General features: G+C 36.4%; 2 protein-coding genes across 3 annotated transcripts in view; both read left to right on the top strand.

The window, feature by feature from the left end:
• Window positions 1–678: 678 nt before the first annotated feature.
• On the top strand, window positions 679–2,540 carry LOC111448638 (GDSL esterase/lipase At1g06990-like). The gene is made up of 4 exons (XM_023088324.1): window positions 679–708; window positions 755–1,300; window positions 1,888–2,149; window positions 2,247–2,540. Exons 1-4 carry the CDS (start codon window positions 679–681, stop codon window positions 2,441–2,443), a joined length of 1,035 nt encoding a protein of 344 aa, XP_022944092.1. The 3' UTR covers window positions 2,444–2,540.
• Window positions 2,541–3,807: 1,267 nt separating this feature from the next.
• Window positions 3,808–12,494, top strand: part of LOC111448347 (N-terminal acetyltransferase B complex auxiliary subunit NAA25-like) — an 11,414-nt gene continuing 2,727 nt past the window's right edge. Inside the window, exons 1-17 of one of the 2 annotated variants that reach the window (XM_023087871.1) lie at window positions 3,808–4,144; window positions 4,621–4,777; window positions 4,865–4,983; window positions 5,159–5,233; window positions 5,953–6,046; window positions 6,179–6,297; window positions 7,009–7,079; window positions 7,718–7,859; window positions 7,964–8,139; window positions 8,800–9,002; window positions 9,307–9,437; window positions 9,577–9,653; window positions 10,221–10,295; window positions 10,584–10,776; window positions 11,628–11,747; window positions 11,844–11,982; window positions 12,397–12,437. In XM_023087871.1, coding sequence (XP_022943639.1) covers window positions 3,998–4,144; window positions 4,621–4,777; window positions 4,865–4,983; window positions 5,159–5,233; window positions 5,953–6,046; window positions 6,179–6,297; window positions 7,009–7,079; window positions 7,718–7,859; window positions 7,964–8,139; window positions 8,800–9,002; window positions 9,307–9,437; window positions 9,577–9,653; window positions 10,221–10,295; window positions 10,584–10,776; window positions 11,628–11,747; window positions 11,844–11,982; window positions 12,397–12,437 — 2,079 coding nt within the window. In that variant the 5' untranslated portion in view covers window positions 3,808–3,997. Of the gene's footprint in view, window positions 4,145–4,620; window positions 4,778–4,864; window positions 5,033–5,158; window positions 5,234–5,952; window positions 6,047–6,178; window positions 6,298–7,008; window positions 7,080–7,717; window positions 7,860–7,963; window positions 8,140–8,799; window positions 9,003–9,306; window positions 9,438–9,576; window positions 9,654–10,220; window positions 10,296–10,583; window positions 10,777–11,627; window positions 11,748–11,843; window positions 11,983–12,396; window positions 12,438–12,494 lie in introns of those variants that run through there. The other variant, XM_023087872.1, reaches the window with a different exon arrangement.

Below are 12,494 nucleotides of genomic sequence, written 5' to 3'. Positions count from 1 at the left end.
TGCAACTTCCTAACGTAAGACTTAAATTGTTGTTTTGTTTGTGTCATATTTACTTTGTAATCATATCAAAACTAAAAGTTACAACTCCATGCAACCGATGATCATCTTATAGTACTTGTTTTTGCTTCATCAAACTTCCATGATCACCCAAATTAGAAACACTAATGCTTTAACGTTACAGTCGAGATTACCTCTAGTAGATATTGTCCGCTTTGACCCATTACGTATCGTCATTAGCCTCACGGTTTTAAAACGTGTCTGCTAGGGAGAGGTTTTCACACCTTTCTAAGAAATGTTTTGTTTTCCTCTCCAACCGATGTGGGATCTCACAATCCACCTCCCTAGGGGCCTAGCGTCCTTGCTGGCACACCGCCCGGTGTCTGGCTCTGATACCATTTGTAATAACCTAAGCCCACCGTTAGCAGATATTGTCCTCTTTGGGTTTTCCCTTTTGGGCTTCCCCTCAAGGTTTTTAAAGCGCGTATGCCAGAGAGAGGTTTCCACACCCTTATAAGAAATGTTTCGTTCTCCTCTCTAACCGATGTGAGGTCTCACATTTAATCTCTAGATTTTATTTTCTATAAATAAATTAAAAAGAATAATTTATAAGTGACATTCACTTAGCAACTGATATAAATGCATAAACTTTGACAAAAAGAGTTTAAAGAAAACCTGGCTATGGCACCGGCTAACTTCAATGCTCTTGCAGTGCACATGATTTGGTTGCTTCTTAGCAGAGCATGCAATGCTGTAGAGCCTAAAACTTCTCGAGTTTTTCCTGCCATTCTTATTTGGTGATTCTACAGTTGATCCCGGTAATAACAACTACATTCCCACCCTGTTCAAAGCTAATTACAATCCATATGGCAGAGATTTCCCCGGCCATATAGCCACAGGAAGGTTCTCCAATGGGAAACTCATTCCTGACATTCTGGCATCAATATTTGGGATAAAGGAACTTGTTCCTGGATTTCTGGACCCCATGCTATCTGATGGTGACCTGAGAACCGGAGTCAGTTTTGGGTCAGCAGGGTCAGGTTATGATGATCTTACAGCTAGTAGATCAAGAGTCATTCCAATGCTAAAGCAGATCGATCTTTTCAAGAATTACATTCAAAGACTTGAAAGAATTGTGGGAGAAGAGAAGGCTAAAAGGATTCTCAATGGTGCTTTGGTTATTGTAAGAGCAGGATCTAATGACTTCATTCTTAATTTCTATGACATTCCCAGCAGGTCATTGGAGTTCAATATCAGTGGTTACCAAGCCTTTGTGCAGAACAGACTACAAAGTCTTATCAAGGTAATATAACTGAGGCAAGTTTTAAGGGTAACTATGTATGTGATTGCACAAAATTTTGTTAGTTTATAATCTCTAACAAAATTCAATTGCAAACCATACATTGCATTACCAGGGCAAACCTAAAGCTAACATTTCAATTTAAGCACTTATCATGCCCATTTGTTATTCATCATTTCTTCATCTTTCTAAATTCTTCTTGGAGAAAATGTGACTTCACACCAATAAATTTTAGTTTCTACTGATTTTTTAAGGTAGACCTATAATCAGTAGACTTCACATCTTTCTTCACTGTTATAATTAGAACAAACAACCAATATAAACAATGAAAAATCACACTTAAGGGTTAAAAAGTGCAGTGAGCTTATGGGTTAAAAATCACACTTAAGTTTGAAAACACAGAGACTAAATGGCTATCGGATCCAAACTTAAGGGTTAAAAAGTGCAGTGAACTTTTGTTCCATTTTACCCATGTAAAAGGAACAAAACAGGAAGTAGACTTCAAATATTAGACTAAGCCAAAAAGTACATAGGAGTTTCCAGTGGTTGTGTAGCTAAGCAGCTAAGAATTTTATTGTGAAAATGGATAGGGATTATATCAGCTTGGATGTCGCACCATCTTTGTAGTAGGGCTTCCTCCAATTGGTTGCCTACCTATTCAAGAAACTGTAGCATTCCAGGATCCTAAAAATCGAAAATGCCTGGAAAATCAAAACTCAGATTCCCAAATTTACAATCACAAGCTCACTACGTTACTGCACGGTTTACAATCACTACTGCCTGGAAGCAAAATCCACCACGTTGACATTTACAATCCACTAATCGACATGATCAATCATCCAAAAAGATATGGTAAGCCATGGAATTAGGTTATCTGTCCTAAAATTTCGGTTAATCATTATTATTGGTAAGCTTCATCTGGTTTTGTTTGACGCAATTCATCAAACAGGTTTCGTCCAAACGACAAAAGGGTGCTGGGGGACCGGTTTGGCGGAAACAGGACTCCTGTGTAATCCAGAGACAACAACGTGCGAGGATCCTAAGAAATACTTGTTTTGGGATAGTGTTCATCCTACAGAATCAGCCTACTATCTCATTGCCGACTCCATTCTCAAGCAACTCGGCTTGAATCGGATTCGGAATTGATCTTCATCCTAAGCCGTTTATGTAACATTGAAATCGAAACATGTTGTTTGATATTTGCTATGCCTTATGGAAATAATATTGTTCCGATTCATAAGCAGTACCAAATACAATGAATATTTGTAAAAAGAACAGTTCGAGATTACTTATCGTGAAGTAAATGGAGAATTCTTCGACAGAACGAGTAGCTCGTTTGCTTGATCGCAAATATCCATCCGCTCCATCACCCTCCAATTTCGGCGAAAAGAGTTCTTCCCCACTCCATTTCTCTGCTATCGATCTGCAGTTCAGGTGAAACCGAAATGCGCGGGAGATGCCGTAACCTTTCTGCTATATATATATATATAATTAATTTTTTAGTTTAAATCCCATTTAATCACGTGTGAATTTTTTGGTAAAAAAGAAAAATAAATTATTTTTCTACATTAGCGTGTAATTTAGAAATAACACTAGTAAAATAATAATTTTTTTATTTAAAAAAATAATTAAATTGGCTTCAGCTAATCACAACGTTGTTGGCTGCTAGTAAAAATAACACTAGTAACCCAGTAAAAAATAAAATTTTATTCGGTCGGTCCATCTCATTCCACATTGAAATATTCGAACTCGTTTTCGAAGTCCAACCGCACTCGAGTATTTATAGACACCACCATAAGCTGCTAGATTGCCCTAATAATATTAAACTCGGACCCATAACATGATTTTGCTGAGAGCATGAATAGTGCATGCATCATCTTTGGTTAGACATGGAGGATGCACATAACGTGGAATACATCTAAAAACATTGTTTCAATAACTTCGGTATTTATTTTGCAATCCATTTTAGTGGTTATTTATATATGATTGTGTAAAAATACAATCGGTGAATAAGGGCAAAAGGGTACAATGTGAGATTTCACATCAGTTAGAGAGGGGAATAAAACATTCCTTATAACGGTGTGAAAACCTCTTCCTAGTAGACGCGTTTTAAAACCATGAAGTTAACAGTGGGCTTGAACTGTTACAAATAATATTATAGTCAGACACTGAACCACGTGTCATGAGGACTCTGAGCAATTGGGGGCGGACTGTGATCACATGTTAGTTAGAGAGGGAAAATAAAGTATTTCTAGACAGTATGCTAGCGAGAATGCTAGCCCACGACGGGTAGATGTGAGGTTCGAGGGAAAACATTCCTGAGTAGTGTGCAAGTGAGGCCTCCAAAAAGGTGGATTGAGATCTCACCTTGGTTGGAGAGTTGAAAACTGTATTAATTCAAAAAAAAAATAAAAAAATAAATAAATAAGGGGCTGAGTTGGCGGGTCGGGCACGGGTCAGAGGACCCAAAACCAAGTTCGAGCGGGATTGGAACTGAATTGCGATGTATATTGTCGGAATTTCTTCGATCGGCGCCACTGTTACTCTACTTCCAAACGCTTAAATAGGTTTACCACTAGCCACACCAACTCGATTCTCCTCCAACTTCCAACTTAATTCAGGAAAACGATTGCTGATTGACTCAATTTGTGTAGCGGATCATTGCATTCGCGTCTCGTCAACTTCGTTCGAGGAGTTTCAATGGCGTCCAAGTTCGGTCTGGCCGGGGGGTTGCCGGAGCGGCGAGTTCGACCGATATGGGACGCCATAGATTCGAGGCAGTACAAGAACGCTCTCAAAGCTATAACAACGTTGCTTGCCAAATATCCGAATGCGCCTTACGTCCTGGTAACGAAATACAACCCTTCTCTTTCTGCTGCCGATTAGGATTCTGTGTGATTTTGGCTTCTTTGTACCTTATCGATGATTCTTGCTTTGGTGTTTGGCATTTCTTGATAGTGATTAGCGTATTCATCGCAATTTGCATGCGGTTTTCTCCTTTTGCCTCCATTTCTGTCTGTTACTAGCATTGTGGAGAATACGTTAGTTGGATATAGGAAGCTCCTTATTTCTACAGTCTCCACTTCCACAATACGATAAATGAAAAGGAAAGCACTCTGATAACATTTTAGGTTGCTTAGATGTTCATTATTTTGTTAATTGTGCTTTTCTTGATGAGGTTCTTTAAGCATGCAGGCTACCTTGATATTACTTTTTATAAGTTATTCTAAATCGGTCGGTGCATTAACAATTCAGAATGCGTGGATGAATGTATGATTATCGAGTAGGTTTGAAGGTAATGAATCAACTTAAATTTTTTTCAGGCACTTAAAGCGTTGGTTTTGGAAAGAATGGGGAAGCCTGAGGAAGCCTTATCTGTCTGTTTAAGTGCCAAAGAGCTACTGTTTTTGAATGATTCTTTCTTGACGGACGATCTTACTCTAAGCACGTTACAAAGTGTTTTCCAGCGACTTGACCACAGTTAGTAGAATTCACCTAATTCAGTTGATGTATATCCATGTTCATGTTCTTCGTTGTGAGTTATCTTATTGTTCTACGTGCAATCAGTGGACTTTGCAACTAGCTGTTATGAATATGCGTGTGGAAAATTTCCAAACCACCTTGATCTGATGATGGGGCTTTTCAACTGCTATGTCCGCGAGAATTTGTTTGTTAAACAGCAGCAGGTTTTTGTCCCACACTTGCCACTTTTCCCGAACCCCCCAAAATTTATTTGTACGTTGGTTTCTGTCGATATCATTTTTACTGATGCTCTTTGAATGACTAGAATGCACCTTTTTCATTTTATTAATTTTATTATATTTTTAAAGTCCTTATTCCTTTTCCTTCTCTTCCTCACAGACAGCCATCAAGATGTATAAACTTGCAGGTGAAGAAAGATTTTTGCTCTGGGCGGTTTGTAGCATCCAATTGCAGGTTCGAATGGCTGAACGGTACTTCTAGCATTTACTTTCATTATTAAGAGAATAGTAAATGCATTTAAAAAAGAAGAAAAGAAAAAGAAAAAGAAAATAGAGTGCAGAAAAGCAGAGAGCACAAATGGATGATGGACAAATTTACGAACAGATTGTGGAGATTTGTTGTAGGGCTGAATATGAAAGATTTTGAATTTTTCTACAATTATGTAGCTGTTGGATGTTATTCCTACAGAGGGAAAAAACGAACTTCATATTAAGTGGGGTCGTAGACTTGAACCCACAATCCACATGCTTTACATGGAACATTTTCCTGGGAAATTGATTAAAACTTTAGTTTCTTGGACGCTGGAACTCCCAGGTTAATTCACATATTAGTATTCTACTGATTCCTTCGTTAAAGGCCTAATGAATGTCGAGTGTGCAGACTCTTGAAACATTGGTACTCTGTTACATTCAAATCTTGTCATAGTTCAAACATATGAGGTATTAACTGCAGTATCGAAGTGTTCATTCCTTGTTTCAGACTATATAATCTTCTATGGAACTAAGAGAGAATGGGCTTCTTTTCTAGTTTGAGTTTACTAGATCGTTCAACAGTTACTATAATATTGTGATTAAAGATGATTGTTCGCTTGAGTATTTGAAGTTGAATCTTAAATCTTGATTAAGGCATTCATAAACAAGTTGCTTATGCTGCAGTTACTGAAATTCTTACAGGTGCATTACAGTGATGGTGGGGAAAAGCTGTTGTTATTAGCTGAGGGTTTACTCAAAAAGCATATTGTCTCCCATAGCTTACATGAACCTGAAGGTGCAATCTTTCTTCTTCTTCTTCCAATTTTTCCCCATTGTTGTTGTTGTAATGCTTATAACCAGTACGGAAGGTTCTTCTTTACAATCAAAGGTAATTAACGTCGATATTAATGCTCATCTATCCATTTAGCTATTATGGTCTACATTTCAATATTGGAACAACAAGCCAAGTATAGAGATGCTTTGGAAGTTCTTACTGGGAAACTGGGATCATTATTAACAGTTGAAGTTGATAGACTTCGCATACAGGTATTTTCTAAACCTTTTTTCAACAACATTAAACAGCAAGATTATATGATAACAACATAATGCAATGAAAAAAAAAAAAATAGTGGACTTTCTCCATCCCACTTATTCAATTCAAAGATTTCCTATTTTCATGATTTCAGAAGTTTGTAACAGTTAACTGAATCAGTTATAGTATGGTGGACTGTCGCAGACAAGGGTCTTAACTGGTTGTTTTCACTTCCAAAGAAAGTGTTTTACTTGATTATAAGTTCTATTCAGTTTAGTTAGCAATACAACTTTTTGTTTGACGTGATAACTCACTTCAAAGAAACTGACTATGGATGATTTTTCTTAGTCTAGGAATATTCACTACAATAGTCGGAGTTTGGTTTTTTGTAGTCCATCCCTTATATTCAGTTCTAGAAGATGGTGATGAAGAAACATGTGGAACAAATTTTGATTTGTTTTCCCTTCCCTTTTGTGTGTGCGTGTGTGTATGTGTACGTATCGATCTTGGTTTTGAATGCAGAGTAATGTATGTGAAGTGAATGCAGCTCACCCACCACCACATTGTCATTTTCCCGTTATTCATTCAAGAAAAAGGGCATGTAGTTTTTTGTTTTATCAATTTCAAGCCCATTATTATCTTAAGATTATCAATCTATATTAGCAGGAATTCATTAAGTAATGAGCTCATTTGTATTAGTGCACTCTTTGGCTTCAAGTTGACAGGGGAGGCTTCTTGCTCGGGCAGGTGATTTTGCTGACGCTGCCAATATATTCCAGAAAATTTTGGAGTTACGGTATGCTTCCAAATCAATGACATATCTTGATCAAACCAAATAATGGAAATACATGGTGATGTTCATAGATCCCAAAAATGGAGTATTTTTGTGTTTTCGCCCTTTGTTATTGTCTGAACTTAAAATATTGCTCGTTTTAGTCTGATCTAATATGATAATCTAAATATTTGATGATGATAGTTTGTACATACCAAAAGTGGGTTCTTCACGTGTTTCTCCCCTTTTATTTTTGTCTTGATTATTGCATGTTTAGTTTTTACATGTCCCAACTGTAGAGCGGTGATGTTATCTCGTCTTGTTAATGATCTGATCTTAATATACTACTGAATTTTATCCAAGTACAAACGATTATTTTGTGTATCATTTGTTATTCAATTACTTATCAGAACCATTTTTGCATTTGCTTGTCCCTTAATATTATTCCTTTCCCTCTGCATTTGCTTTTTGCTTCATGCCTACTTGTGATACTGACCATTATAACATTTGAAACCTCATGCTAAATTCTGAGTCAACACCTCCCAGCCCCAACCAGCATCATACTTTTGTATGTACCTGTGTGAATGTCTTCTGTTGGTTTGCTACCATACTGCAGTTACATTTATCATCCATAATGATTATTCTTTCTTTCTGTTTGGCAGCCCTGATGATTGGGAGTGTTTCCTACATTATCTAGGCTGTCTGCTGGAGGATGATAGTTACTGGTGCACTGAGGAGAATGTTGATCCAATTCATCCACCAAAAAAGGTGCTTTGCAAGATTTCACCTTTGTCGGACGAATTGGTACATATCTACTCTCTGAAGTTCTCTGCTTATTATATTGATGTTGCTTTCAGAATAGCCAGCTCTACCTTCTTTCTGATTGATTTATCAAATTGAACATGCAGTTTGATTCTCGTATATCAAATGCATCAGCTGTTGTACAAAAACTACAAGAAGATAGTCAGAACAAACTTTTAAGGGGTCTATTCTTTGCAAATCTTGAAATTGAAAGGAGAAAGCACATGCATGGCAAGGGTAATGACGAAAAGTTGTTGGGGGCTCTTACCGATTATTGGGTCAGGTACATTTTGCATTTTGACGTCCAGACTTCAAATTTCAAATTCTATCTTCTTTTTTTTTTCTCTTTTTTATTTATTAGGTTGTCCAACTTGGGTACATCAACGCTCTCTTGATTGGGACTGCTTTTTGTTGAAACTCATTTTAGATCTTTTTAAGATGCAAAGAATTTAATATCATCTACATTCTTATATACTGCAACTGATGTTATAATTCTAATTTGGACGTCCTGTCCAATTCTCCCTCTAGGCTAGAGGACATGTTGACTCCTTGACCTTGAGGCTGTTCTTTTGACTGCTTGCTTAATGAAGTCTTTGTTTAAAAAAAAAAGAAAAAAAAACTGCTTTTGTTGGAACAATATCAATAACGTTAATGAAAATTACTGTTTTTATGTGTCATGAGAGAAATGCTAGCCAGCATAGGGATTGTGAAATTTCAACCACTCGATCAAAGTTAGATTGGTTGGCTATCATGAGGTTATAGGAATTTTTTTAGGGGGTAAGAAACTGACTTTTATTGAGATACCAAGCTCGTAACTACAAAAGGCCTAGTGATGGGCCCACAAAAAAGTTAAATGAGGTTATAGGGCTCTGTTTTATTTCATCCATGAATGATATCATGTTTTTTATTTCTGTACAAATGATACTTTCTATCCTGATTACAGATTTGGTCACCTAGCCTGCTTCGCTTCCGATGTTGAAATGTTCGTTGAGGTGTTAGCTCCTGATAAGAAGACTGAATTACTCGAGAATTTAAAGAAAATCACTCCTTCAGCATCTATCATCACAACTAAGGCCCTTGGACAGTCGATGACGCTTTTAAGACTTCAAGTTCTGTGTGGAAATATGTTCCATCGGTCAGACTCTGGTGCGTCCTTTGATTTGATTTCATTCCATCGATTCTTGTAATCTCTGTGAGCTGCATTTACATGGCACTAGGAGCTACTCTAGAAAAAGATAATTCCTAGAAAATTTGAGAGATGGTGTTAGCTTTAATTTATCTAAATTATCATGCCATTTGTCCAATGAATTTGAAGTATTTTAGGGGGTAGTAGATTGTCGAATACACTTGGAGATCTGGTACTGTCACATAACTTGTTTCTGATGCAAACTTTATCATGGAGTTATATTTTATGTCATGAAAATTGACATATTATGCTGTTCATCCCCAGAACTTGAGCATTGTGCAGTACAGATGACAGAGATCTACTGTAAAAACCTCCCACTTTCAAAAGATTTAGATCCTCAAGAAAGCATGCACGGGGAAGAGATTTTATCACTGATATGCAATCTGCTGGTTGAGGTTTGTTTATATGTTCATGATAGATCTGTTACTTGATTATTTAGTGCTACTGTGTGTACTGTATCGTTAACAATTATGATAATGTAGCAAATTCACTTGTTCTATGCTGATGATATATTTTGGTTTTACAATGGTGTAGCTCTTTTGGCGTACACAAAAGTTTGGCTACATTATAGAGGCTATTCTGGTGTTGGAGTGGGGCTTGACCATCGGAAGGTTAGATATTCTTATCATTTGAATCTACAACTAAAGCCTCATACACACGTACATACATACGTATATATGTGACCACAATGAAGTTTTCCATGAGAGGCAACGAGTCCAATCATTCTGTGAAGATTTAAACGTGTAACGAGTCCAATCATTCTGTGAAGATTTAAACGTGTATTTACCTTCGCCATTGATATGTCCTCCTAATAAGTATCATGCAATTTTATACCTGTATTTATGTTCTTCTAAAACTGATAAGCCATCCATCAAAATATTTTTTGTCCATTAAAATATCTGTTAGCAAGAAATCGAGAGGGCATATTTTATTATTATTATTATTATTTTTATTTTTAGTAACATGAGAGGGCATAAGGAAGGAAAGGATTCATTTGGAAGTCCTACTATCCCTACCCCATGGGTAGTAATTACCATTGCAAACACTAAGATAATGATTATGCATTCTTGCTGGCTCTCTCTCTCTCACACACACACACACGCTCACACATTATGAGCAGACGTGTAGACTGTTTCCAGTTCTCTTATCTAACTGTAAATCTAATTCTCTTTTGTCAGATATGCTTACCACTACAAGATTTTATTGCTGCACTTGTATTCCTATTTAGGTGCCTTTCCAATGGCTTATGAATGGTCAGTACCACATTTATTAACAAGTTATAATCATATGATCAATGCTTTAAAGGGCTTCGAAGGCTTATGCCTTGAGGCTCAACTCGACCGCACAAATTTAGGGCTCACAAGATGTTTTCAATTAAAAATTGAGGCTTATGCCTCATCTGCCTCACCTCTTCAAGAAGAAAAACCTTGATTTAAAACATTGCATATGGTAATTTAGTGCTTTCTTTGTCTCTGCTTTATATACATTTCTTCTTTGTTTAGCTATGGTAGTTGGAGAGTTGACTGTATTTCTTCTTCTAGGTATAAATGTTTAGATGTAAAGAATATCCTGGTGGAAACTGCTACCCACCACATTTTACCCCAGATGTTGGTATCTCCGCTTTGGGTAGATCTAAGTAATCTTTTAAAGGACTACTTGAAGTTTATGGATGACCACTTGAGAGAGTCGGCCGAACATTCATTTCTTGCATATCGCCATAGAAATTATTCAAAAGTAAGTAAAACTATTAGCTTTGTGGATATTATATTATATTGCGAAATTTGGCAAGCTAGACCTTCAACTTTTCTCAATTAGTATTTACTCAAGTACAATGCTCTCTGTGTTTTGCATGCTTGAGAATGCACTTGTTTTGCCATGTATTCGGTGTTTTTCTATATTTTCTTAGAGCTATATGCTATTTTTGGGCATTTTCAACCTCCTCTTGTGCAGATACAGGAATTGTTCACCAATAGTACATTTAATAATATGAGGTGGTTTATTAGATAGAATCTACTATGATCATCTGTTTTGACATTCACTCGATCCCCACGTTTTTGAAATAAAATTCATTCGAACTGATTTTTCTTTTGGAACTTTGCTGTTGTGTCATGCCCGTTTCCACATAGTACAAAATATAAATATCGACTGTATAATTGTTTGATGATCCACCCATATATATAAACGTATTGAGAAATTAGTCAAGATGGCGTAAAATAGTCTAGATACTTCGAATATTTAGATGATTTACCATTTTATAGTTTTACTACAGGCTTCATAGATTGAAAGAAACAAGTTCTTTGAAGATCCATTTGGACAGTTAATTCACGTGTGATCAGGAGTAATTTTTCTTTGAAGATCCATTGGAGCAAAAATCATTTGTTTGATTTCCTTTTTACAATTATGTGATCACCATAGGAATTCTTATCCTCTGAACTCTTCTATTTTTTCCCCTTTTTTAGTTAACCCGTCCCTTGTAAAAGAATTAATGAATGACATCTTTTTAAGCAATTAAAATATATGATCTGCCTTGGCTTCGTCTAGCATCAGTGTCTGTTATGTAAAGCTCTCACTCTATTGTTCTTCAGGTTGTTGAATTTGTTCAATTTAAAGAACGATTGCAAAACTCCAGTCAGTATCTAGTTGCAAAAGTTGAAGAATCTATTTTACGATTAAAGCAACATGCACATAGCATTGAAGAAGAGGAGGTACTTCTTACATAAGTTGTGTCATCTTATATATAAAATTCATTTGGCCTTAATGTGTTTGAGGCAGACTGATTCAATATTTCTTCTTTCTTTTAGGCTGTTCTTGAGAACCTGAAATCTGGAATTCGCTTGGTTGAGCTTTCTAATGAGATCCCTTCTAAACCTCTGACATTCAATGAAGATTTTCAGTCACGTCCGTGGTGGACTCCAACATCAGAAAAAAATTATCTTTTAGGTTGGTATTCTTTTATCTTTTATTTGAGTTAAGTTTAAACTTAACTCAAATGAGCATTATCGTTTAGTTTGCCCCATTGAAAATCACACAGTGCGTAATTTGATAGTAAATTTCTGGGGATAAGTTGATGGGTAAATTTGTGTGCTCCAGGAATAATGGTCTGTTTGCTATTTTAATCCGAAATTTTCCTAATGAAATTGTTTCTTTTACCAAAAAAATAATTAATAAATAAATAATACTGTAATCTGATTACCGGTACCATTCAAAGAGAAGCAACAGAATATCCCGTTTGGCTTGAATATTTATATTCTTTTTTAATGTCAGAATTTGTAGAAGTCTTGTCAGATAAGCAATCCCATCAGAATCTTGTACACAATTTCATGAACTATGGTGATGGGTATTATTTGTTCTCAGGTCCTCATGAAGAAATTTCCTATCGTGCAAGAGAGAACTTGGTAAGGAACCCTCGACCTGTGTTTTTCGGGCCTTTTGGTTACTTCCCCCCCCCCCCC

The sequence above is a fragment of the Cucurbita moschata genome, unplaced genomic scaffold (assembly GCF_002738365.1).
Source record: "Cucurbita moschata cultivar Rifu unplaced genomic scaffold, Cmos_1.0 Cmo_Scf00010, whole genome shotgun sequence".
Classification (NCBI taxonomy): Eukaryota; Viridiplantae; Streptophyta; class Magnoliopsida; order Cucurbitales; family Cucurbitaceae; genus Cucurbita; species Cucurbita moschata.
The sequence above is the reverse complement of the archived record's forward strand: the minus strand, read 5'-3'. Positions and strand labels throughout refer to the sequence as shown.